General features: G+C 47.7%; 1 protein-coding gene across 1 annotated transcript in view; it reads left to right on the plus strand.

Annotated features, from left to right (window-relative positions):
- magi3a (membrane associated guanylate kinase, WW and PDZ domain containing 3a) overlaps positions 1–27,673 on the plus strand; it is a 92,199-nt gene that overhangs the window by 47,269 nt on the left and 17,257 nt on the right. Inside the window, 7 exon segments of the mRNA XM_060055333.1 lie at positions 6,935–7,051; positions 12,776–12,895; positions 19,605–19,817; positions 23,459–23,633; positions 24,895–24,972; positions 25,475–25,534; positions 25,951–26,027. Coding sequence (XP_059911316.1) covers positions 6,935–7,051; positions 12,776–12,895; positions 19,605–19,817; positions 23,459–23,633; positions 24,895–24,972; positions 25,475–25,534; positions 25,951–26,027 — 840 coding nt within the window.

Genomic DNA, 27,673 nt, shown 5'->3' on the forward strand with positions numbered 1-27,673 from the left:
CTTGCCTGGCCTGTTTTTCATGCTGGCTATACCATGGCTGTGTTGCCAGTGGGGGGTTAACATGGAAGAAACCTTATGATCAGGCATGTATTTTTTCGTTGATGGTAGAGCACCCCATCCCCACTCCCCCCCTCTCTCAGAAGTAACACGCGGGCTGGATTTCACTTCCCCGTCTCCAGAAGGCTCCTCTCGCTCCTCGTTGCATGTTAACATGGTGATTAGGCAACTCGCTAATCTCTCATCCACAAGAGAGACACTGTAGCCACGCTATTGCTGTCAAACACAAAAGCCACAGAAGAGATAGAAATTGAGTCTGCGTACGGAGACACACACACACACACACACACACACACACACACACACACACACACACACACACACACACACACACACACACACACACACACACACACACACACACACACACACACACAGTTCCTCGCTGGCCATGTTGAGTGTTGCCGTCTTGTCTGATTGCCGCCTCTCTCTCTCGTTCCCTACTTTCCCTCAAAACCCTAGAACAGGAAGGAAAGATCTCCCTGGCAGTGCATAATAGAGACCGGTAGAAACACCGCTGGTCGCTGATCAACTCCCCATCTCTCCGTCTCGCTCAGTCGCTCTGCCCTGGTCGTTTTGAGTGCAGGCAGGGATTGTGCACTTGTGCAGCAGGCGTCATACATGTGTTACAACAGCGGTTAAATTCCATGTGGGTCTGCATGTCCTTTTATTTTTGGCTTTGATTGTGCCTCTTTGTTTGTTGTGCTTCTGTACACACACACACGCACGCACGCACGCACGCACGCGCATGCGCGTGCGCGCAGCAGCAGCACAGCCTTTTGATGATGAGTGCAGCAGGAGCCTCTCAAACTCACAATGATGTCCGCCCGAATCACCACACGCGCACAAACACACTGCACGTTTATTCCACACTCACACACACAGACGACTGCGTGGCCTTCCACCTGTGTGCTGCCTCCTCCTTCTGTTGACTTATTTATGTAGCCCTTTCGTCTGGCCCAGGCTGTGCTTCACAAGGGAGGTTAACTTGGCTGTTTGAGCCATGCATTATAGAGTGCTCTGGGGCTGTCTTGGGCATTGGATCTGGTGATTGAAGTGAATCAGCTTGTATAAAAAGAAAAAAATCGAAACCAAAGAAAACACTGAGCCAAAGTTGTGTTTGTTATCATCCCCCCTGCTGAGAAGTATGACTCTCTCTTCCAGACCCCTCCGTCATGTCTGCCTTGTTTTTTGTTGCCGTTCTTTTAATTTTTTTCTTCCCTTCCAATGCCCCGCAAACTGTTCCAGGGAAGGCCATCCTACCTTCAGCCCAGGCTACCACAACATCGCAGGCTTTCAGACGTGACATTCAAATGGCTGTTAGGATGGTACTCTCACTACTCTTCTCATGTGGCACCACTCTTAACTGGTAGGCCTGCAAGTGTTAGTGGCAGATGCGTGTCTATGGCCCATTCGAGCTCCCCAGGACCTGAGGGGTTGAAGGGGGAATAAGGGTGCAGGTAGTCTGGACCCTGGGCATGGACAGTTCGGTCCATGTAGGACCAGGTCCGGTCCATGTAGCACCAGGTCCGGTCCATGTAGCACCAGGTCCGGTCCATGTGACACCAGGTCCGGTCCATGTAGCACCAGGTCCGGTCCATGTAGCTCCAGATCCGGTCCATGTCACACAGTGTCAGGCCACACCACCGTACATGAACCGAACTAGAGTGCTGACGGTTCCTGCTCCTTACTGCTGGACCCTAGTGGCTCTCTGACTGTTCTTTTACTTTTTTTCCTCGCCCTGACCGAATTTAAGCATTCCCAAAGGTACAGACAAGACGGAAGCTTTGTCTCTTTTCTACAGAAAAGACTCTATTGAACAATGTCTCCCACAAAAGGGGACAATAGGATTAGGAATGGAACGCGATAGGAAAATGGAAATGTGTGGTTACATCTCTGTGCGGAAATTAGCTCACATCCTTCTGTCTTTCAACAGAAGCAGTATACAGAATATTTTACAGGCTATACACATTCTTCAGGCATGCTTTACACATACTTTATTGTCTCCATACCTACAACAGTTATTTGCATTTTTTAAAAGTGCAGCATTTACTCAGCTAAGATAGCACAGATAGCACTGAAACGCTCAGACTTTAATCATGCAGATGGGCCTAATGGCTCCATAGTGGAGTCGGCCAGCATTTAGTACGCAAAGCCATCAGAGGCCGAGAGTATATTTCTGGATGCTGACTACTCTGGGACGCCATCTGTGACTAGTGTCAAGCGGGCTGATGATTATGACTCTGCCTATAAAAAGAGGCCTGCGACATTAAGCCTGAATGCACATCTTAACAAAACCAATTCCTCTTCTCATTATACAATGGAAATGAGCGGATCCAGCTTTTGTCCCATGGCAAGTGTTGTCTTTCTCCTCCCCTCCACGTCAGCAATTGCAGAAAAAATATGATGTGCCGTCACTGATGACTTTATTGCAAATGAGTTTGGTCATTAAAGTGATCCCTAAAACAAGTTTCTTCATATACTATAGTTCATCAACAAAAACCCATAGTATGTGTTGCATATCAGATAAAAGCGTGCCAATAAATTACAAAAATCTAAAAGGTCCCCAACCTAAGCGAGAAACGTTTTATGTCCAAGACACCTTGTCAAGACGGACCACTTGATGGATGACAGGTAGTAGATCAATTGTATTTCAACTTGAATGAAGCCAACCTGGGCAGAGAAAATGGCTGCTATTGTACAATTTTTCATCTCAAATACTAGCCCCATTCACAATTAATCCTTATGGTATCTGGCTCTCCTCAGATACAGATAATTTCCTTCCCGCAGTTGCCATTTGACTGACCAATTTCCGCTATTAACTGAAACGGCAGCTTACACAGAAACCACACAGGGAATCTTCCATGGAGTCTTGGAATGGCTATTGTTAGAGGCTAGACGAGTGGTGTGTAATTCAGACTTTATAAAGGGTTAGCCAGGGTTTTTGGACCACTGCTTTTGAAGATACAGAAAGATTCCAGTTGCATTTACATTTGCCACCAGAATCTCCAAAGCTCCCTGTCTTGGTCTACCTTCAGCATTTAATCAAAGTTGCCAATAAGCCCTAATGACAGTCCGCCAGTCAGTCAGTCAGCCCGTCTGTCTGTCTGCCAGGGGATGCGGAAGGACATTGTGCTGGCCAGAGTTGCCAAATGTACCTAATGAGGTGCTAATTAGCCACAAGCTCTCCACTGCGAGGGCTGTCCGGCCCTCACAGAATGGCATCATTAGACACCCACTGACACCCCGGCCCCAAATGTCCCTCACTTTTTCCAGCATCTATTTGGGAGAGCCACCTGATTGTGGAGCGTTTCTGTTTACCGGGCGTCCAAAATAGCCTGTAGCTTAATAGAGCAGAGCACCGAGGCGCAGAATCCAGTGCATCATGGGATTTGGCATAGGAGTAAAAGTGAACAAATTCAGTTGTTTTGGAACAGTTTGCTTCTACTTAATTTGCCTGGCCATTAAAAGTGAATTCTCTGTTTTCTCGTTTCTTTCTTTCACAGGCTCTATCTATCTCTACGAGTATCTTTGTGCTGATTGTTCAGGGTGTGATAGGTAATAGATTGAGTACCTCGTGCACACTGTGCTTACTAATTACCTCAATCCACCCCAGCGGCTTTATAATTTTCATGAACGAAAGTAAGTGTGAATAGATTGTAATGAAAATAAAAGATTGTGTTTTTGCGTGTGGGAAATATGAGAGCGGAAACTGCTGACGTGGTAAATAATAAGAAAAGTGATGTACTTTCATCTTTCTGTATTCAAAACATTTGGAATGCTTTGAAAAGTTGTGCTGCCTAAGAAGTGCTGTGTCAAGAAGGGTCCCATGTGTGGTCTCACAATCTTCTAAAGCTTTTAAATAGTGTGAGACGTACAGACAATGGCAGATGGCAGGCTGAGCACTAGAAAAGAGCTGTGTTCCACATAGTTTTCCCATGCTCTGCTGCCAGAAGAGCTCAACTGAATTAATGCTCTCCTGAACGACGTGATGGGTAGCTACACCTGTCTTCACTAACTCTGTGTGTGTTTGGGTGGGTGTGGGCGTGTCTTTGCACATCTGTGTGTGTGTGTGTGTGTGTGTGTGTGTGTGTGTGTGTGTGTGTGTGTGTGTGTGTGTGTGTGTGTGAGCTTGTTTCTGTGTGTGTGTGGGCCCGGTATATGTGTTTCTATGCATCTTTTGTCTTGGTGCAGTGTGTCAGTACATACACATAATCTCACAGGTGTGTGAGGGTAGCGGCTGATATATAACCAATCATAGCGGTAAACATAAACCTGGATGGGGGCCTTGTGTGTGTGTGTGTGTGTGTGTGTGCGCGCCCATGCGTATGCACTCTTTCACAAGATGCTAACCTGAGAATAAGAGAGAGGGTGTGAGAGAGTGGAGGAATGTGACAAGAGACAATAGTTTGGGGATGCACGGGGTGTGTAGAGATAAATGTGGAATAGAGGGGGTGGGGGGGTGGGGGGGGGGTCGTGCTGAGTTCCCCATGGGTTCCCATGCTCAGCCCCCCCCCCCCCCCCTCGTATGAGAGCATCTCTGTAATGACCACATGATGAAGCACAAAGGCTTCCATTGTGTCCCGCATGGCCCCGGCTCTACCAGGCCGGCAGGCTGCTGATTCACTGCCCCCCCTCCTCAGAGAGACACACACACACACACACACACACACACACACACACACACACACACACACACACACACACACACACACTATCTCCACTCCACTCACTCTCTCCCTTTCGCTTTCTCGCTCTTTTCTTCAGGTTTTTTTTTACCTATGGTTATGATGGAGAGCACTAATGCTTTCTGACAGGCAGGCAACACAAAGGATGTACCGTGTGTGTGTGTGTGTGTGTGCGTATGTGTGTGTGTGTGTGTGTGTGTGTGTGTGTGTGAGAATTCGCATGTTTACAGGGAACGTGTGATGACAATTAGTATCATCTATTGTGCTTGGTTGAACCCCTGCTGAACCTTCCAGAAGGAGGCGGTGGGGGGGGGGGGGATACATGGAGCTGGAGCGATATTCCCACCCCCTCCGACATCCTTGAACATGGGAAGGCTGCTGGTGTGTTGTTATGTTCGGATCTTCATGTCTCACAGCTTCTGGGAAGCGGGAACCGCAGTGAGCGGCTGTGGTTCACGGGCACCACCAAGAGCCCTGTGGTTTACCGGTTGTACCATGAGCCCTGTGGTTTACGAGTTGCACAGTGTGGTAAAGGGGAGGCTTCCGTTTCCTCGTCCTGCATTTCAGGCACTCACCGAGCCAGCAAACCATCCCCACTGTTACATAATGGGAAGGAAACATTCCCCTGCGTTCACCAGGACCACCGCTCGCTTGCCGAGCGAACCCAGTGTTTTTTTAAGCCAATGCCGCCCCCTCCCCCCACCCTCCTCCCCCCCCTTCTCTCCCGTGACCCACATCGACGGCTGTTTTCCCAGTTGGCAACAGATAACCGTCAGAATCAGTCATTGGAACGGAAGCTGGCACGGCCTCGCTTTTCGGGGGCCTCTGTTTTGTCACCTCAGAAGGCAAAAGGAGCATTTGATGTAATTTCCAATGATAACTGAAATGGGAGTTGGCTCCCCGACTGTGTACCATGTTTTATTTACCAGCCTCGGGCTGCCAATATCCCCCCCCTCAAGCAACGGCGCCAATAACGGATGGCACTGAAGCGGCCGTCCAACTTCCCGAGGGGGGAGATTTGTGTTGTTCATCGCAGAACGCTCTTCTGCTTTATAATGTTTTATTTTTCCTATGCCCTGGAGTGGAGACAATATATTTCCTCGCGTGGCTACCCTCCCGTATTCAGTTTGAACCCATTCTGCGTTCATAGCATCAAGTGAATGCGTAGGGGGCAGGGGGGGGGGGGGGGGGGGAGCAGTCATTAGCGGCTCCGAAACAGCATTTTAAGGATCTGTATCTCCAGTATATTATGTAAATCTTTAGACGCTGAATAAGACATTTGCAAGTGTATATACTGTAAGTGCAGGGAACACACTGATGCCGTCCACTCCTCCTCAGGAATTCGGAGAATAACATAACCAACAAAGGACGTCCACTGTGTGTGTCTTGGGCGCCACAGGGAGAGGTGCGGTACAAGCTTCACAGCCCGGCCCTCTGCTCACCACAGGGTCTCGGCGGTTATTGGATCCAGACAGCCGCCGACCGGTAAACGGGATCGAATGAACCAACATCGCGGCACACCCCGACAAACAGGCCTGCGCTCATTTCCTCGGAAAACACGAACATCTGGAGTCTTCAGGGCTCAGGGAGGAGGACGGCCAGGACCGACGCCCGGGACGTGTCCCCCCCCCCCGTCCCCCCTCTCTCCCTCTCTCCCTGGCGCTCTGCAGCCGTGAGGAGAATGCTAAGCAGCGCTCCTCCTCTCTCAACTCCACCGCCCCCTGCCCTGCTGCTGCTGCTCAGGGGGTGCGGCGCGACAGTGCCCCCCCCCCCCCCCCCCCCCCGCCCGCCTCCTCCCCACCCCCTCTCCCGCCACTTCCTCATGCGTACATCATCCGGATAGTTGGTAAATGGGCACCTCCTATTAATGTTTCATCGGGCGTGACAGTTCCAATATGCCATGCGAGCCGACCAGACATCAGAACCTCGTCCCGCCGAAATTGCTATCCCTTCAAGGTCATTTTTATTTTTTCCAAAACATGACGTACTTCTTTTCCGACTTCAGGTGGGGGGTTGTGATTTCATTTTGCGTAGCGTTAGCCGTTACCTGGGTCTGTGGAGTTCTTCCCCGTGTGGTCGAGTTGATGCAGTCGGAGACTCTGTGGCCTGACTGTGTGAGTCATGTGCTACTCAGGGGATTGAAGGGGTTTGGACAAGGACTGATGTTTGTTTCTCTCTGCCTCCTCCAGGTAAGGTGTTGAACACAGACCTGCGGCACTACCTCAGCCTGCAGTTCCAGAAGGGCTCCCTGGACCACAAGCTACAGCAGGTGATCCGGGACAACCTGTACCTGCGCACCATTCCCTGTGAGTAACACATGCACGCTCATCCCTCGCTCGCCGGCCACTCGTCCACATGGCTCCTCCTCCACAGTGCCATGTGTGTCACCTGATTGGTTCTCAGTGTCAGCGTCACTTTCTCCTTCTTGTAGTGGTTCTTAATGTGCTAACAGCTTGCTCCAAACACATCTAGATGTGCTTGTGTATTTGGGACGATACCGTTTGAATACTTGTCACTTCTGTAGGAGTTGTAAGGACGGAGAGAAGAAAAGGGGTGGCAGACAGCACGGCAAAAGGAATAAGGCACGTCCATTGTAGAGAGGAAGATGAGCAGCGGAGGGTATAAAACAACATACAAGCAAGGATATGTTCAGTAAATCTTGACATTGGAAGCTTTAAGAACCGCAAATTGATAAACAAGCTAAAAGTAGCTAGGTCACCCTATATTTCATATTCCAGCCATCAGAATCAGAAAGAGCTTATTGCCATGTAGGTTTGAGCACACGAGGACTTTTCCCTGGTGTGTTGGGTATAAACTACACAGATGCAAACACCCCTAAAGAAAACGAGGTGTGCAAGCGCGTGCGTGCAGAGGTTATTGGAAATAGGATTATGTTCAGGAGGAGCCTTCAAGGGAGGCCCATTGCTGCCCCCCCGCAGATGTTCCTGCACGCTTCAGCCAGACCGGAACCCTTCGAGTTTGCAGTATGAGCACGATGACGTCACCGCCCCGGCTTCTCAATGAACACTTGCAGTAGAATAAGCTGAGCAGTACGGCCGCGCCTAAATCCATGAGGATCATGAGTATGTTCAAAAGATGTGATTTGCAGCTGGCCTTGAGCCCAAAAGGCTAATGATGTGGTACTGGGGAAAAAAACAACCATAACAGCCCAGTGATATGTGTAATTTGGCAATGAGTAGTTGGCTTATAACCCCTACGCCACTGGGCCTTTAAGAAGGCTGGAGTCGGACAAGATAGCATTCCCTGCGGATCAGCTGGAAACGCTTCTTGCAACATCCCATCAGGGTTTTTTTCCCCCGTGGAAATACGTCTCTAATTTCCTTCTGCCTTTGTGCAGGGTGAGGCCTCATGGACCTCCTCTTGCATGGGGAGTGAGATCTCTTCTCTGGATCCTCAGAGTGTCTGTTATTGCAGAGCGGTCTGCTCAGCGCGTCTCGCTAGAGGATTCAACTATAGACGACTTTATGAATATGAAATGGTCTGTCGGAATCGTGGAGAGATGGCAGAGATATCAGATTTATTTTTCCTCATCCTGAAAAGACATTTACCATTTTTGTATTATTCTTCTTTAAGATGAATTACTAAGGGAGCAATCTGACCAGAGGATCTTCCAACCTACATATCAAAAAGCATACGTCCCGTGGGGTAGTCGTATGCCGAGCGTCTGAAGAAAATCCATTTTTATCTATTTTCCTTGATCCTGACATTTATGTTTGTTGTTATTATTTATGTTCTTTAATGTTGGCCAAGTCATTACCAGACAGCCTCCGGCAGTGTGCTCCATGCCCTCTGTGGCTGGTGTTTGTCTCCTTTGTGTTGTTATGAACGCTGCCTCTTCACCGAAGCAGACACTCTACACACTAAAATGTTGTTCTGTATCCAAACCATCACTTTGAAGGCTTATTATTGCTATTGTTACTATTGTTTTTATTTATGCCCTTCATTGACCTTGATATTCATTTGATCAATACATATGATCTATTTTCTGATTATCAGAACATCCACAGAAGAAGCTCTCATCACATCTGTAATCTTTTTTTTAAAGAAAAACCTGAATCTTTATATTCATTATGGAAGTGATGGGTAACATAAAGGTGACATGAATTGATCTTGTCCAAATCTAGACTAAATCTATAAACATGGATGAGATGTAAATATGGACTCAAATTGCCCTCTATGGGTTAATGCATGCTATTGCATGGATTCATTGTTACTGGTGGTTTTGGGTTACTACTAGGTAACGCCAAACAAATGCTATCCTACACTAGCCAGAGCATGCAAGGTGCTTAAGCCAAATCTCTAAATGAGATGAAAATGTCTCCCTGGAGCGCAACAGAAGCAGGCATCTTTTCCATGGGGATAGTGGCTGGAACCACTGCCACTTCATCACTTTACATTTCTGTTCCTTATTTCGTTTACTTATAATTACTTATTTTTACCTATCCATTTACTTTGTATTGTATTGTTGCTTCTATGTGGCTGTTGAGTTACCAAGCATAAGAATTTTACTCTTGTGTACTTGTACAATAAGAATATAATAAAAGCACTTCTGAGTCTGATCTGATAGTGGTGGTGGACCAGCTCAAGCAAGGGTGTTTGGTATTCCTTCAGAACTGTCCTCTGCTGCCACGCGCACATCAGAAGTGAACTTGATGTGGTGTTGGAGTCTGTGGTTGTGCGCTCTCTGAGGCCTATCTCCCACCAGGGGGCCACCAGAGCGCCCTGTCAAACCAGAACATCTGGCTGACTCAGGGGCTTCTGAGGCCACCATTACGAAGGACCAGTCTGGGTCTCAAACTACAAACCCACTTTGGTATAATACCAACAACTGTAATAGCTTTTCTTTCATTTTTCTGGGTCGTAACATGTTTTTATTTCATTAGACACAAATAACAATAAGCACAGAACGGAATGCTGGGAATTGGGGCTGTTTAAACAAGCCTCTGTGAAAGCTGAGCCGGTGATTGTCACCGTTTCTTTCTTCCCCATTCTCCCCTGTTAAGATAGATTAGAAAAAAGAAAAAAAGCAATTCCAACATTTCCTTTATTCAAGGTGCTTCTACAGGGGTGTGTGTGTGTGTGTGTGGGGGGGGGGGGGGGGGTCATATTTCCCTCCATAATGTTCCGTTCTCCGTTGCTGTACTACACCCGTTCATCTGTTGAATCTGATCTTTATATTCCTCTTCGTTTATTTTTTATCAATTTGATATCAGTATTTTCAACAGTGGTAGTGGAGGTGGTGCTTAACTTGGAGAAGAGGACTTACATAAACGGTTAAACCTGTTATTTAATTCTTTAATGCCAAAATTGTAATCGCTCGTGGTACGATGTGTGGTTTCCGGGCATTTATTCTTTCAGTTGATTTCTAAGTGAGAATGTGACCTAGTATAGAATAGAGCGATGCCTACATGAGAGACAGCATAACATTCATTTCATAACAATGTTTCTTTTTTTAATGTCTGACTGCCCAAGGCAGTTATAATTAGTATATACTGTATATGTAAGTAACGATGTAAGTACTTTAAACTTGGTGTGCAACAGCCTTCGCTGTAGATTGTGCTGAAGATCTGAAACCTGGTCTTAAAAGAGCAGGAGGATGTTGTAAATTTGCGGGGAGTACCCTGAAAGTATTCCTTTTTAGCATTTCCTACGATGATTAACTCAAGGATGACTTTAAATGGCACTTCCTAAATTTCCCATGCGTAGTGATAACGCCTCTTCTCATATAAAGTAGAAAAAAACCTTGTCAAACGTAATTCACGTTTTTGAAAATTGCCTGATCGTGGCTGACTTATTTTGGCCCCCCCCCCCCCCCGCCACACACACACAGCTAAAGTCAGCGATGAGTAGTGTAATGCAAAACGTCATTCTGAAGTGACTTTGTGGGAAGGAGTAACAAGCCCACAGGGCGCAGCAGACAACACCTCTGTGACGGCCAACCGGGTAATGTGGTTTGCACAAAGGATATTGCATTACTTGACAATTTCCGCCTCCTGCAGAGCTTTCTCGAAAATTAAATCCCAATCGGCCTTTTCATATTTCCGAACACAAAGGGGAGGGGCTTCTGTGACTCCTTCCTCGTTTCACCGGGCCATCAAACGGCGCCAGGAAAACTAATATTCTGGGAAACATTTGTCTCCAAAACTTAATAATCTAATAATCAGAGTCAGCTGAGGTGGTTCGGGCATCTGGTAAGGATGCCCACTGGGCGCCTTCCTTGGGAGGTGTTTCAGGCACGTCCAGTGGGGAGGAGACCTCGGGGAAGACCCAGGACTAGGTGGAGAGATTATATCTCAACACTGGCCTGGGAACGCCTCGGGATCCCCCCGTCAGAGTTGGTCAATGTGGCCCGGGAAAGGGAAGTCTGGGGCCCCCTGCTTGAGCTGCTCCCCCCGCGACCCGACCCCGGATAAGCGGAAGAAAATGAGATGAGATGAGACTTAATAATCTACTATAATGACGAATGTTAATGAGTTACATGAGTGGCGAGTGTCTCCAATGCTTCCAATGGGAAATACACACACACACACACACACACACACACACACACACACACACACACACACACACACACACAGTAGGTCATGGTTGAAGACTAGCTTCCTTGGCTTGATCCATCCATGCAGTTCATAAGGCACCTACTAACTGGATGGTTTATTCAGGAAACTAGTTCCCATGTGGCCCGATCCAACCAGCTAATCATTCTTTGATAACCCACATTATTACTTTGCCTTGCACACTGACCTGGTTGCTTTCATAAAAAGTTGGCACGGTTTTCTTCACTTGACTCTGAAAGGAAGAAAAAACGAATTAAAACGTCAAACATTGGTGCACACTTCATTCCAAGATTTAGTAGCTGTAATGTTTTATATTGGGCTTCATTCTCTTGCAATTAGTCTCTCCCCTAACTTACCCTGCCTGACCTGCGCCAGTGTTTATACCATTGGTACAGAATTACTTCTGCCTCCCTCTTCTTCTGTTCAGAAGAGGCTGCAATACGTGTCCATTGTCCATACCAATGCTAGCGTTGGCGTATTTACTTGCTAACTCGTTGTTCCTATGGGGATGAAACTAATGTACGGTAAACTTGATTGATTGATGATTCTCGCAAGAGCCCTCATGGAGCCAAGTATTTGCTTTAATAAAGCAGGATCAGGGGAAGACACGCTGGCAGCATTGAACATCAACATTGTTGCTACAATGACTGAACATCTCGTCAGTAGGTGTAACATTGTTTGCAAAATTACACATTAGCCACACTCAGTTGTTTTATAACTCAAAACAATTAAATAGCACAATGGGGGGCATTTTACATTTAGCCACATAGGCCCATCTGAATAATGTCTAAGGTTTCCCGCTATGATCATTATCGTGTTTTTCCTCGTTTCTTGTTCTACTTGACTCCTGACCTAATAGAACAGCCCTTAAGCAGCTGATCATTCATTGGCTGTGGTTATTCAGGACGATGCACTGAACACAAAGGAGGCCTTTTATCAACTTGAAGGATGTGATCAAATATTCATTGAAGTGATGGAGCTGTCCTGCGAATGCTTCCTTCTCCCTGTCCTCCACTGTTTTAATGTATCGTTGAAGATCACTAATGCAGAAAGGGGTTTGCTGCCAGATTGAATTCACTGGACATTTGTAGGACAAGGTAGAAACTGTTCCCTGGGATTTTTCCAGTTTAAAAACGGTGAACAATTATTTGCGACTGAAGGACAGATCTGCCTTCAACGATGAGATGACAATAGAGCAGTGGAGACATCAATAAGAGAACAAAAGCAGCAGTAGGGGTTCAGCGTGTACATCAACCGCGGAAGAGGGCTATTAAACCTGGAGTGGACTCCCGGGCCCGGAGCTCAGCCAACGCCGGGCCGTTCAATCAGAACCCTGCCCTGTTGTGACCAGCGTGCAGGTTGTCTCGTCTCCTAACTGTCTGTGTGTGTGTGTGTGTGTGTGTGTGTGTGTGTGTGTGTGTGTGTGTGTGTGTGTGTGTGTCCCACCATTAGGCACCACCCGGCAGCCCAGAGAGGGGGAGGTCCCTGGCGTGGACTACAACTTCATCAGCGTGGGCGAGTTCCGGGTGCTGGAGGAGAGCGGGCTGCTGCTGGAGAGCGGCACCTATGACGGTACGGCCCCCGCCCCCACCTGTGTGTGTGTGTGTGTGTGTGTGTGTGTGTTTCTTCTCCCGTCCTTCCAGCAGAACCGCGTTTCCTTAGATGCATCCGGGCATCGACTCTGTAGCAGAAAAATCCTGGAAAGAGCTGATAAAAAAAAAAAAAAAAAGCCTACGCAAAGGCCGGGCAGCGTAGCATAATGGCATACTTCCTAAAAATAGGGCAGCGCTGAACGCCGTTGGAAGAAGCATCGATGTTTGTCTGTATACTCTTGCTCTGTCCCACTCCATTACACTCTGCCTCTGGGGAAGACTTGGGCCGGGATGAATGCCCCCCAACTCCCCCCCAGTCAAGCCTGTTGCCTATCGCTGTTTATTGGGTCACGCGGCGATGGCAGTCCACACATACACATACACAAAGCACCAAACCAGGTCACCGTCGCTGGTTATGCGTAGTGGCGCTGTGTTGGAGCAGCGGGAGCGCGGCGTATCCCCAGGTGACTGCGAGGCTATTTTAGCAGAAAGAAGCAGGTCAGCCCCGGCAGCGAGGCGGAGCACCTCACCTGGCCCCTAGATCAGCCCCCCGGCAGACGGTGGCCCCCCCAGCCGGAGAGAGAGCACCCCGCCGCCGTATAAATGATGGATGCGTGGAGGTCGGCCCGGGCCCCGCCCTGCCTAATGGACCTCCAGTGGCTCAGCCTGCAGAGGCTCCCCGGGGCCAATCGCTTCAGGGGCCCGCCCCCATGACCTCCACACGGCCCCCACTGCGGCACTGAGGAGGGAAACGTTGTGAGGACAAACATACCCTCACTGACATGCTAGCACTCAACCACACAAGCACGCAGGCACTCAAACACACGCACAAACCACACACACGCATGGACAGAAACACGCACACACACACACACGCATGAACGGAATCACACACACACAGGCAAGCACACAAACGCATGGACACGAACACATGGAACCAAGAACACACACACACACACACACACACACACACACACACACACACACACACACACACACACACACACACACACACACACACACACACACACATGGAAGCAAGAATACACACGCACACACGCATGAACAAAAGCACACACACGCACATAAATGGACACAAGCCTGCGCATACACACATCCGCCCACACATGCACACACACATAGCGGAAGAGATGATGAGAAAAATTGAATGTGAAGTTCATGTGTGAGTTTAATAATGCAGATCCTGAACAGTGTTTTAAGTGGTATAGCAGTATAACGAAGAGCGTTTCCGGCTGGTAGCTTCTGAACTCAAAGCTAGGCTGTTAGCCGTGACTAATCCCCCAGACCTGTGAACCAGATCAGCCTGATCTTGTAGTTTCATAGTTTTAATCCGTCACTAAGACACACACGTACACTTCTCTGAACCTCTAGAGGCGGTCCGGGAGCGTTTCACAGATCTGTCTTTTCATTTTCTTTATGTGCAAGTCTCTTTAGAAATAGTAGAATGTTATTCAGAGACAGATTAGATGGATATTTAACCAAGCATAATGCAGGCAAAATTGTCGGGTCTTTTTTCTTTATCATTCATCACTTGCGATGCACACAGTCAGCGTGCATCACAATTCACACTGACTGCATTACAAGCGAGTCCGGGTGTCAAACATTTACATTTTTTATTTGAATAGCACATTTAGAAAGCAATGCATTTCAAAGTTGGTTGCAGCATGAAACACCGTTACACTTTTTGTCCTATGTTGTCTTTTGATGTCTTGCTGAAAACCAAATTGCCCTTAGGGGACAATAAAAGCTTGATGTAAGTAATTAGAAAAACATGAAATAACTTGTTACAGCAAAGGATACAGCAGAAGATTTAAAGAAAGAAAAAGCTTAGCTAGCTACCTAGGTCGCAATTGATTGAAAGGGCTCTTAAAGTTGGAATAGAACAATGGCAAGATAGAGGGGGCTGACATTCAAAGGATCTAGCGTTGATAGGAGAGAAAGATCATTGTAACAGACTGGATATAAAGTTGAATTGCCACTAAGAATATCCTATCACTAATGTAAACACTCACTCTCTCACTCACTCACTCACTCACTCACTCACTGATAGATGGGCACAAGATGCAGCACAGAGCTCTTGAAGCCTGTGATTTTTTCTGGTGTTCTCCAAGACATCAGCCGGTGTTTGTTTTCTCCGCAGCAAAAGTGCAGAAACCATTCAGCTATAGAATTACAGGTTTGTATATTGACTTGACTCTCGTGTGTGTGTGTGTGTGTGTGGGTGTGGGTGTGGGTGTGGGTGTGTGTGTGTGTTCGGAGCTGTAGGGTTTCTGTCAAGAAATGTGTGTCTAAGATACAATGTACCAGCAGCTGTTGTCTGCACTGCAGATGGAAACAAAAACAAAATCACAAACTCTTAAGTGGAAAGACGCACACAGAAATCGGCGCACGTTGTGGTGTGCTTCTATCGTATTTTTATTTTATTTGCAAGTGGTATGCTAAGACATTTCTTTGATCACTGAAAAAAAATAAGCACATGGCTAATTTAAACATTAGACGAACGTTCAATTTCAGGCTTCGTCTGGAATTTGGAAGATGTATCTGTATATTTGTCAAGTCACATTGTCAGTTAGGATCAGAATGATGGGTCACGCGATGGGTGAGCCTAATGGGCCGAACAAGTAAACTAGATATTATGCCCCAGACAGGAGGAAAAGGAAAGGCCGACATTGTTTTGATGGAAATTTGGGAGGATATATTAATAAATGGTAAAAATGACATTCTTTTTAATTAGGGTTATGGTTATATATTTATTTTAACAAAAAGATATTAACGAATCAAGCTTTCCAAAGAACTTCAATCTGTTTGTGGCGATGTGATTCCGACAACACACAACAACACACACGCTGATTGTATTTAGTTTTATATTACAGCGGGTCGTTAAATTAGATTGATTCGTTTAAGAGACATTCAATATTTTTGGTTTGTTTCAGACAGACGGAACACACAATTATTTGTGCGATGATGAATAAATGAGGTCCAATAATCAATTTGAGAGACAGTCATTAGGGTTCAGGCCTACTTATTTTATTATAGTTGGACTTTTTTGCTACTCGACACGTCAATCACCCAGAGAAAAACCCCTCAAAGAAACACCTGAGAACGGAGAAAATATAGTGTTTAAACGCCAAGCCCACGCAATAGAAAACCTTTATAGATGATGGATCGCATCTCCCTTTCAAATGGCTCGATGTCACTTCTGTCAGACAAATGATCAGCACAGTCTTCTCTCTCTTTCTCTCTCCCTCTCCGTCTTCCTGGCTCTCTCGCTCGCTCGCTCCCTCTCTGTCTCCCTGGCTCTCTCTCCGTCTTCCTGGCTCGCTTACTCGTTTGCTACATCTGCCCGGCCATCCGTCTGCACTTGTTGCGGTGCCAGCAGTTGGGCGTGTGACAAAGGGTGGGAGCCAGGCTGGCAGAGACGGATAGCGGGCGACTGTGTATCCCACGCGTCAAGCGCTTTTTGTTCCAAGAGTCTCCCTATTGTGATGGTTATTCACTGAGTAATACGTTTCATCAGCCATGTGTGAATGTTACATCGCGCATGACGAAAAATTTATCAAAAGCGCCCGTGGGACACCGCGGCGTGGTATCTGACGTTCTCACTCGCAGACGGGACTCATCAAGTATTGATTTGAAGGAATCCATGTGTGCTCGTTGTTGTTGTGTTGAACGCGGCTACGCTAGTCTTGCACGTCAGACTTTGGATCTAAAGTCTGAAGACAGACAAGCTCAAATCTGGGTCAACGCAGAGTTTCACTTTCTTTCACAAAGTAGTAAACTGTATAAAAGGGTCTGTTTAGGTTTTGAATCAACGCCGTGCAGACTGGCCACTGTAGTAAGACACTTTGTACAAAAGTGTACAAAACCCGCTGCTGAAATCCTCATCCACTGCTACAGAAATGACCCTCCCCCACCTCTCAAACAGCTTTGCAAATTCACGACCACAAAATATCTTGGGACTGCTGCTGAATTATACATGACAGCAGTGGGTGGCTGCCTAGGATTGGGATTTCCTTGACTTTAAATGTCCTTGGGGAGACCACCCTGTCTGTCTTGCTTCTCAGGCCACCGGTGTGTTCAAGCTGTCTTTAGAGAAGTGCTAATGCATTGCCAGGTTGTTTTTGGATGGTGAAGCCCTTAAAGGTGTTGTACGTAAGGGCAACCAATCAGGTATCTCCTCGCTGATTGAGTCCATATCAAAATTGATTCAAATGCAGTTCTGATTGATTCAGGAACACTATCTTGCCCAGTAATAAAAGGTGTGTGTGTGTGTGTGTGTGTGTGTGTGTGTGTGTGTGTGTGTGTGTGTGTGTGTGTGTGTGTGTGTGTGTGTGTGTGTGTGTGTGTGTGTGTGTGTGTGTGTGTGTGTGTGTGTGTGTGTGTGTGTGTGTGTGAGATATGCAACACAGTTGGCTGAGAGGATGAATTGTACCATTATCAGGGTCTAGTGCAGCATTGTCTTTCTTCCAAGGAGCTGTGTACTACAGGACACAAGTCTGTTCTTCTCTGCTCTCAGGGTCTCTCTGTACAACATTCAAAATGCACTTACAGCAAAGTGTGTAAAGTAACCATGAAAGCGCAGACAATAGATATATTCCACATGTTTCCGCTTCTAACCGATCACATTTGAAAGCTAGAAGCTGTCATCCAAAAACAGACGCATCAGAAAATCGTTGTCTCATCAATGTAATTACAGTGCTACCCATCAGGGGCCTTTGTGATACAGCAGCCTGGTGCTCAGCTCAGTCACACAGCCCATGGCTCACTTTAGGCTAAACTCCCTGTCCGGTCCACCTTCTCCTCCACAGAGGCCGGAGCGCGAAGCAATTACCCAGCTCTAATTCACCTTCTCCTGATTCACCGTCCTTTCATTAAGCTCACGAATTAATTGTGCATTGGAAGCGGAGTGCAGTCTTTTTGGACCAGATGCTAATACTGTGGGCCTGTGGGGGATTAGAACGGTTTATTGTACAAATCAAAGGAATGGAGTATGTTTTGTTTCTGCAGAGCTCTGACCCACAGCAGAGAGTCTAGATTAGAGTTGTTTTTTGGGAGTTACCAGTTATCTCAAAGTCATTGTTAAACATTGGAGTCATCGTGTCGTCTGGGATTCTTTCTATTTCTCTCTGTTTTTTTAATTTTCTAGCTGAGCAGTAAACGTTGATATTCTCTAAAAAGACGCCGCAAAATGAATCGCAATGTTGCTCATAGTAGAAATTCTATCCAGTCATAATGAAAATGAAATGGAATCAGCTTAATCAAGTGAACAAATGACATTTCCACTGAACGCAGAATGTCTGAGGTATTATACATTGTGTGTGCCAAGCATACGCATTATGTATTTAAATTTCAATGGAGCGCATTAAGCTTCTTGCAAATATTCATTGCACTTCCTCTCTCTCTTGGTCGCTCTCTCAATCTCTCCCAGCTGCCTCCCTTCAGTACTCTCTCTACGTGCTTCTATGCTGCATCTCTTTGCCTCGCACCGTCGGTGCAGAGTACGTCTCAGCACCAGCGCCTTCCCCCTGATGTGCAGAAAGGCAGTAGAAATGATGTTTTCCTATTAGGATTCAGCTCTGTCTTTAACACTTAGCAGCCTCGCACAAACACACCAGTGGTTTGATGCTTTACCATTAAAGGAGAGGGAGAGAGAGAGAAAATAACAACAACCAAACAAACCGACGCAGTGGATCGATGTTCTTTTCATTCAACGTGTTGGCTCTCAGTATCTCAGTTAGAGAGAAGGGGTCATCGTGAACAGGGTCATCTTTCTCTCTTTCTCTTGAAAGAAAGAAAGTTTCATTGCAACCTTTAGCGCACACACACACACAAACACACAGACACACACACAGACACACACACCATATCTCTCTCAAAACCATTATGCACAGAATGCAGCTATACAGGAGTCGAGTCAATATGCAAACCTGTAATTCTCTTGCTGAAAGGTTTCTTCACTTGAAAGTCAACTCACAAAGAACAGATGCACACACGCACACACACACTGGAAGACAAGCATTCACTAAACCACAAATTTTCTCAGGATGGGGTGCTGTCTGCCGTCTGTAGGGCACCCAGATGACCGTAAAGGCAAGCGGTCGGACCTAGAGGAATAACTCAGGGGTTCTGGTCCATGGCTTGGCATTACGCCTGGATTCAACCGTTCATTTGGGATCACGCGCTGTAAATCTCCCCGTTCAATTTGGGGCGTTGGCCTTTTCCGCTGAATGCACCGTCACTTCAAGCTCCCCTTGTCGTCCTCTCCATTGATTTTGGCCTGCTAATGCCGTCCTCTGACTTTCCAATGTGGACGCATGTTTGCGTGCCCGAGGGACTAAGTCCGACGTTGTCTGTGTGTGTTTTCCTAAATTCTAATATCTCTGTCGATATTCTGTTTTACATAGTTGGCCATAGTCTGACTTTCCGATGTGGACTCATGTTTTTGTGCCCGTGGGACCAAGTCCAACGATGTCTGTGTGTGTTTCCTAAATTCTAATGTCTCTGTCGATATTCAGTTTTACATACAGAAGGTGGCCACCACAAAAATACTTAGTCTAGTCGCCGCAATTCTTGTATTATTCGGGTGTGACTAGTAGCTGGTGCCCATCCCCCTATTCGGTGCCTGTTCCTCCGAGTCTAAACTGAGCTTGTCCCCGGTCGGCACCCAGGGAACTACTACGGGACGCCCAAACCCCCCGCCGAGCCCAGCCCCGTGCAGCCCGACCCAGTGGACCAGGTGCTTTTCGACGAGGAGTTTGACACCGAGGTGCAGCGCAAGCGGACCCCCTCGGTCAGCAAGATGGACCGCAAGGACAGCGCCGCGCCGGAGGAGGAGGAGGAAGAGGAGCAGCAGCGGCCGGCCCTGGTCAACGGCGTGAACGGTGAGGGCGACACACCACTGTTCACTGTGCTTTTATTTTGAAAAGCCTAGTGTTTTACTTCAGGGCTTAAGGTGACAAAAGCAAGGAACGATAGAGATTATCAAGATTTTTCGATATGTATCCAGCATATTTCGAGCCATATCGTGGCCATTTTACCTTCACTTTAAATCGAAATTCGTTTTTTTATGAAGGTTTTTTATTTTCAAACAGGCTAAGGCCAACAAGACTCATTAAATTCAAATTCAAATTCAGGTTAGCTGCTGTCCCCAGGCAACCAGGGGTCTGTATTAGCATCTATAGAACACATCCCTGTCTTCTACCTAGTTGCACTAATTTGATTGGATGGCAATCAATAGGTGTGGTTTATTTTAAGGAAAAGGTGTTTTGTGTCCAAAGGAATTTGTGTTTGTGTACAATGTGTAATTTGCAAAGTTCATGCACATGTCGCTTTAATGGGATTCGGTTGAGTTACGATAACATGCTGACCCTGATCCTATTTAATTGTATGTTTATTAGGCTTTGGTATTAGTTTGAATGTAATATGTACGGTTGTGGAATCTTTGCGGCTCTTTCCTAAAGTTTCGGATTACAGGGTGCAGACACACATTCACTGATAAGCCCGCTAATCTTCCCAGAATGCAAAGCACGCCCCGCTTGTCTCTCTCTCCACAAAATGTCCCCTATTTTCGCCGCGGCTATTTCATCCCGCCAAACCTCCTAGGGATTAGCTGTTCTGCATCAGAGGTCAGGAGCAAATCACAGCAGTCATAGTCCAGCCGTGATCAGTGGCGGGTCCCTCTGGTCAGAGATAGATTTGTTTTGTCCTTGTTTTGTGTTCCCAAAAGGTAATCCTGACTAACCAACTGCATAAAAAACAAAGTCAAAAAACTTTAGAGGCCTTGTGTCCAAGCCAATGGTGTCACAGTCAATGGTCTCACAGCCAATGGTGTCACAATCAATGGTCTCACAGCCAATGGTGTCACAATCAATGGTCTCACAGCCAATGGTATCATAATCAATGGTCTCACAGCCAATGGTGTCACAATCAATGGTCTCTCAGCCAATGGTGTCACAATCAATGGTCTCTCAGCCAATGGTGTCACAATCAATGGTCTCTCAGCCAACAGTGTCACAGCCAGTGGCGTCACAACCAATGGTGTTCCAGCCAACGGTGTCACAGCCAATGGTGTCTCAGCCAATGGTGTCTTAGCAAATGGTGTCACAGCCAATGGCGTCACAGTCTGTGGCATCACAGCCAATGGTTTCACAGCCAATGGCGTCTCAGCCAGTGGCGTCACAGCCAGTGGCGTCACAACCTGTGGCGTCACAGCCAATGGCGTCACAGCGAATTGTGACCCAGCATATGATGTCTTTAGGGCTGATTATGGTTCCACGTCGACACAATGCAAGGGGGTTTAGAAACCCATTACGTCCTTGCGGACCCTCCTTGCGTCCACCGCAAGGGCCTGACGTGCTGCTCCCAAGAATTGTAACCTTGCGTCGAGGCAACGCAGCAGCAAGGGCTGCGATTGGTCCGCTCACTACAACCCGAGGCAGAACCAAAACAGGTTCGCGACTGCATCAAAGCGTCTGCCTGGTCATTGCGCGGCGTCGACATGGACCCATAATCAGCCCTTAAGCCAATCAGTTTAGAATTACAGCGTGCCCACGATTTGGCACTCTGAATTTGCCACAGTTGAATTATTTTGATCAATAAATCAAATCTAAATGCAATTCTAAAATGAAATATGCAATTAAGCATTTACAAAGAAAGCTGGTTGCCCCGTTGGGTGACTAACATTCTATCAAAATTCCATGTGTCTAAGTCACTTCTTATACATTTGAAGACCAAACGCAGCTCCAGAGCGGTGTATCGGCCGCTGCTCCATCGTTACCATGATTTGTTCGGCCCGATGAGTCGTCCTAGCGAGCCGTCTGTCAGTCAGGATGCCTGCTGTCACTCCCAGCTCCACCATGCCCCTCCACGAGTGCAGATCCGTCTGCAGCACGTCTGGTCTCCCGCGTGCGATCCTCAGCTCTCATCAGCTCATCTCATGAAAATACGGTTGACAGCCGCACCCGTGTCACACCAAACATCGCCTCTCTAGGTCAATGCACAGTGTGAGGAACTACTTTTGGGATGTTTTTACCGCCAAGTTTCTTCTTAATGTATTGTGATAATACTTAGAGCAGGCGAGAAGATTCCTCTGTCACACAACCATCTCGGTTGATCCCTGTTGTTTTGATCCATAATGTGCGTAGGACATCGAACCAAATCCCTATTGAATACTACTACTACGTAGGAGATAGAGCTGCTCTATAACCGTGTATGCTGGGGATTGAGCTAGATTGAGAGACGGTGCACGAGGGAGATGATCGATGTGACATCTCTTCAGGCCTTAGGCAAACGCAAACAAGGAAGGGAGCAGACCCGAGCCATGGCAGGTCAACACCACGTGCAGAACGACGTAGCCCTTTGTATTGCTCAACTTAGAGGGCTCTAGCCAACGATACTGCGTCGGTTAAGGTTTGTCAAGAGGACGGGGGGGGGGGGGGGTAGTGATGCATGACCAAAGGGCCCAGCAGGAGGCGGCTACCGCAGTAGGAGGTGCAAGAATGTGTGTACGGCTGATGGTCACGCCATGAAGAGGTTTTTCTCGTAAACAATGTGGGTGTGAACGACGCCACACACATTACACAGACCTACAGAGGATGTCTGCTTAATGAGGGGAGTGCTAAGTCTTTCTTGTGGTTGGTACTTTTTGGTTGTTTTACTTTATACTATATTTTTTGTCTTGTCATGTGGTTGTTCTCGGAGCACATACCTGCCCACATTCACTCTCCGGTGATTCTACCTCACTCGCGCCGCAACCAAACTGAGGCATTGTTCTATGTAAGGAGGCAGAGAATGAAGACACAGATAAACTCATAAAGACTGACAAGCCTTTATGATGCATAAATATGCATGCATAAATAGTTGTTCAAAAAGAGAAAAATATATCAATACACACAGGCAACCGTGCAAGCATACATGTATTCACAAGCATGTGCACACGCACACACGTGCGCACATGGCATGCAAACAAACCCCTGTGATTATAACACGTTTGGCGCGTGGCGCTGCAGGCCAGGCACTAAGGGTTGCTCAACTCCACTCTCGCCTTGGAGGCTCTTCCCGGATCATCACTGCTGACATTCAAATCCTATGTGTGTGTGTGTCTCTCTCTCTCGTTCTCTCTCTCTCTCGTTCTCTCTCTCTCTCTCTCTCTCTCTCTCTCTCTCTCTCTCTCTCTCTCTCTCTCGTTCTCTCGTTCTCTCGTTCTCTCGTTCTCTCGTCTCTCTCTCTCTCTCTCTCTCTCTCTCTCTCTCTCTCTCTCTCTCTCTCTCTCTCTCTCTCTGTGTGTGTCACTGTCCCTCTCTTCTGTGAAGTGTAGTGACAGCGTATACTCCAGCCCTAGCAGCAGTAGTGGTGTATACAGCAGCAGGGAGAAGCAGGGGAGCCATGCATCACAGCATCAATGGCTACACGCACTCACCTCCTGTCTCCCTGTCCTTCTTCCACCTCCCGCACCTCTGCTCCCGACCACGCCCCTTCTCCGTGTCCCTCCCGGCCGCCTTCATCCTGTGCCCGTCGCCCGCAGACCACCCGGACCCCGATGCGTCCGAGTGGAGGAAGTCGGTGCCCAGCTACAGCCAGTCGGCCGCGGCCATGGACCCACAGGCCTGGGCCGCCCTGTCCCGGGACGAGAGCCAGGACCCCCTGCCCAAGAACATGGAAATGGCCTACACAGAGACCGGCATGGTCTACTTCATCGAGTGAGTAGTCCCTCCAGGCTTATTACTTTCTGTTCCCTGTTTTAAGCCTGTCTTCCCCACCAGGAAGAGCGTAGTGTGGCTGGCCAAGTTTGGGTTTGCTGTTAGCTAATTACACGCTCACAGATCCCCGCCTCCAGCAACATAATTCTTCTCGACAAATATGGAGCACAGGAAAAGTGAAACAACCAGTTTTCCCGCAGATCGGAGCTAGTCTGCCGTGTGACTGATTTGTTTGACTATTATCTTGCTAAACACAATACACATTGAGCCTCGCCGGAGCCTTTTGTGGTGGGACGATGATGAAGCCCCGCCAACCTTGGCCTGTCCTCTGTGGTGAGAACAAACGCTTATTTTCGCCTGTTTGCGTTGGAGCTCCCCTGCCTTTTCACCTCTCGTCTTCACAAATGTTTGTGGTCGGTTTGACGTTGTCAAACTCTGTGTTGTTCCCACTCGCTTTTAAACCAAATTCCTTCATGGTCACCTCTACAAATCTAGTCCCAAGAGACGGCTTCGTGCTGGGCAACAGTGTTTGGAACAAAAGTGGTTTTGAGACGAATGACGTTTCTTTTTAACACCGTCTCCACCCAGCCACCGTGGCTCGCAGCTATTTCATGTCCTGGATCCACTTGAGCGTTTTATTTGATGTGAGGTTGACGTTTGGGTTTGTTTTGTGGCCCATTTATCGGCGTAACGGGCCTCTGTTGTTTACTTTTGGTGCGACACACAGACAGCATTTGCCCAGCATTAAACTGCTCGTCCCTACCCCATCAACAGGCCATTCTTCCAGCTGAAGAACCCTCTGACTTACTGGAGCTCTCTGGCTCCATCACGCTCCTCGTTCACCTTCCCCTCACCCAACGTACCCTCCTCTTCACTGCTCTTCTCTTGTTTACGTTTCTGATACTGGGTCCTCCCAGCCTTTGCTCCTTGTTGCTGATATCTATGATCTCTCCATGTTTCTTCTCTCCCTCATTCCCCTTCATCTACACAGCCTAATCTCCAATCACAGCGGGAGGAGCTCCCTATTTAATTTTAAAGAATGAAAGGGAAACAGTTTTTTACTCGCTGCTTGCAATCGGCCAACAGCCTCTGGGCAAAGTTTGCAATTGATGTTCACAGTGCAAAAGACACTGCTGCAAAGTCACTCATTTATGGTTCAGTGTTTTCAGATCGCTGTCTCTCACTCACTGAATCATGCTTCACTGAATCCCTCTCCCTCCCTCTCTCCCTCTTTCTTTCTTTCTGTCTTTCTGTGACACAGCCACAACAGCAAGACCACCACGTGGCTGGACCCAAGGCTGGCCAAGAAGGCAAAGCCCCCTGAGAAAGGCGACGATGGAGGGGAGAGGATGGCAGCCCATCAGCCGGTTGTAGGTGGGTAGCACCGTGTCCTCCACACACCACACCCGACCACATGCATGCATCCAGTTAAACCAGCCCACTACCCGGGACCCCAGGTAATGCCCCTCCCTCTATAACCACTAGCAGCTAGATACTGAACCCCTGTAGGGAGCTCATCAGTGGGATGTCTCTGTTAAAGGGCAGCCCTACAACCCCCCCCCCTCTGGATAGTATCATGGAAATACACTCAGTTCTTCATGGGGCGCTCTTGCTACAGTACGCTTATGCAATCCACACGCATTCACAAGCACACTTTACTCATCAAACCCCTCCCCTCCCCCCAACCCCATGGAGGCAAGGGTGGTGTCTCTGAGAAGCTCTACAACTACGACTCCCATGATTCCAAGCTGTGCCGCTGGCGTCTGCCAGCGTGATCCCTTTCAACACACATCGTTATCGTGGCTGTTCAGTAAACTCTCTCTCTCTCTCTCCCTCCCCTCAGATCTGCCCTATGGCTGGGAGAAGATTGAAGATCCCCAGTATGGCAGCTACTACGTGGAGTGAGTACTACTTTGCTCTCTCAGCGCCTCCCGGTGGCGGCTGTCCCATACGTGGGACATACAGCAGCAGAGTTAATCCTCGTTGACATAATGGTCTCCGTCGCACGCTAAATGACCCCTTCCAAATAATCCCTTCAAAGGGAAAACAATCACCCCTGCCCACTGTCCCCAACATTAAATATAACAATTATATTTTTATATATTACAACTCTGTTGCGCTCCCATGTGCGAATCAGATCTTATCGCGTAGTATTCTAACTAATAGAAATACTAATTACTACATTTCCATTTAAGACGAGATTTGGACCAGGAACAATCCATAACACTAGTATTCAGGCCAACATGTCACTCTCCATCTAAATGACGTTGTTTTAGGGGTCTGGGTTTCGTTTTCCTCCGTTGTCTTACTCTCGCAGTCTTCCCCCGGTAAGTCGTGGCTACGATGGCTCCATTGAACGGGCCCTGGTCCAGCAGGGCTGCCACGCTCACGTCGGTGCTACTCAATCAGTGTCATGTTTGAAACGCTGATTAGCATAATGGATGGACACGGTCACGGAGGTGATGCATCGGGACGCCGCGGGCCCGCTGGTAATGGGTGGTGCGCTTGAGTTGCTTCTGCTGGTGGTGGTGGTGGGGGTGTCTTGTCAGTTCAGGCTGTTGCCAGGGGGGGGGGGGGGGGGGGGGGGGGGATGGGGAATCACCGTGCAGAGTAGGGTTGTGAAACACCCCTTTTTTTTTTTTTTTTTTTATGCTTCATAAAGTGTCCGCCGATATTGAAGCCGCGCTCCGAGCCATTAGTTTTGACGACCCGGCTGTAGACGGGTCGCAGGCGGTTGGGGCTAAACTGGAGAGCGTGTGTGACGTTTCATCCCTCTGTTTCCCCTTAGTGTCGATGAAATGCACACACTTAGTGTCCCTTTCACTGTGCATCTTGGAAAATGTAAATGAAACAGAATTCAAACCGCTTTGACCTTGTTTTAACCCCCTGGTTTAGAGAGAGAGAGAGAGAGAGAGAGAGAGAGAGAGAGAGAGAGAGAGAGAGAGAGAGAGAGAGAGAGAGAGAGAGAGAGAGAGAGAGAGAGAGAGAGAGAGAGAGAGAGAGAGAGAGAGAGAGAGAGAGAGAGAGAGAGAGAGAGTCAGGCTTGATGCACTGAGTGTCTGACTGCACTGAGTTCTTTTGAGAGCCAAGGAGTGGAAAGAGAGGGAAGTTATTCCAATCTAATCAAGAGCGGAAACAACGGCGCAGTGTCTCATTTGAGTACCGTCACAGCAAGAGGGAGGGCTCCAGAGAGAATGAATGAGAAAGGGCCCCTGGGAGGCGGGTTGAGGTGTGTGTGTGTGTGTGTGTGTGTGTGATGAGACCGTTTATTGCAGAAGAGGTCATACAAATTGTACCGCTTCATTCCGGGTTTTTTTTTGTCGCGCCAATTTTCTTGTTGTAATTGTTTCTGAATGGAAGGAAATGACGTGGACCGTGCAACACCATGCGTCATTCCTTCCCCGAACCGGGGGGCTGGAGACTGGAAGGCAGGGGTTACGGGAGGAGGGGGGGAGATGGAGAGGTTATTGAGAGAGGAAGCGAAGCGCTCCAGGGGCTTTTGAGTCATGCTGATAAGTAATAAACTACAAAGACTGAAAGTCAGAGCCAGAAAGTCGGAACCCTTGTGCATGCACACACTCACACACGCACGCACACGCACACACACTTAGCATTAGCGTCTCCAGTGTGATGACTCACCGCACATCATGGGTACATTTATAAACATGGGTCCGCCCAAGGCCCCCCGACAGGCAGATATGCCCTCCGAGTAGAAGTGCAAACTGCCATGGAAAAAACTATCTTCCACGGAAATAGGGAGCTACATCTCTCTCTTACATGCTTGCAATAACTTTGCCCATTTTAGCAAAACTTCCGCCATGGAATTTCCAAAAATGGAAAAGAAGAGTTTGGGAAGTTTTAGAAAAAACGTATACACTGTGAATCATAGGAGCAGGTGCAAGGGGCGTGGACGCCCTCTGTCAAAACTCACATCCCCCTTGCTTGAGTCGGGGTGCCAGCAAATAGAAAACTACCAATCTAGAAATCGTTTTTTAACCAGAAATAGCCACATTGTTGAAGTAAATTTAGAGTAATTATTG

The sequence above is a fragment of the Gadus macrocephalus genome, chromosome 1, assembly GCF_031168955.1.
Source record: "Gadus macrocephalus chromosome 1, ASM3116895v1".
NCBI lineage: Eukaryota > Metazoa > Chordata > Actinopteri > Gadiformes > Gadidae > Gadus > Gadus macrocephalus.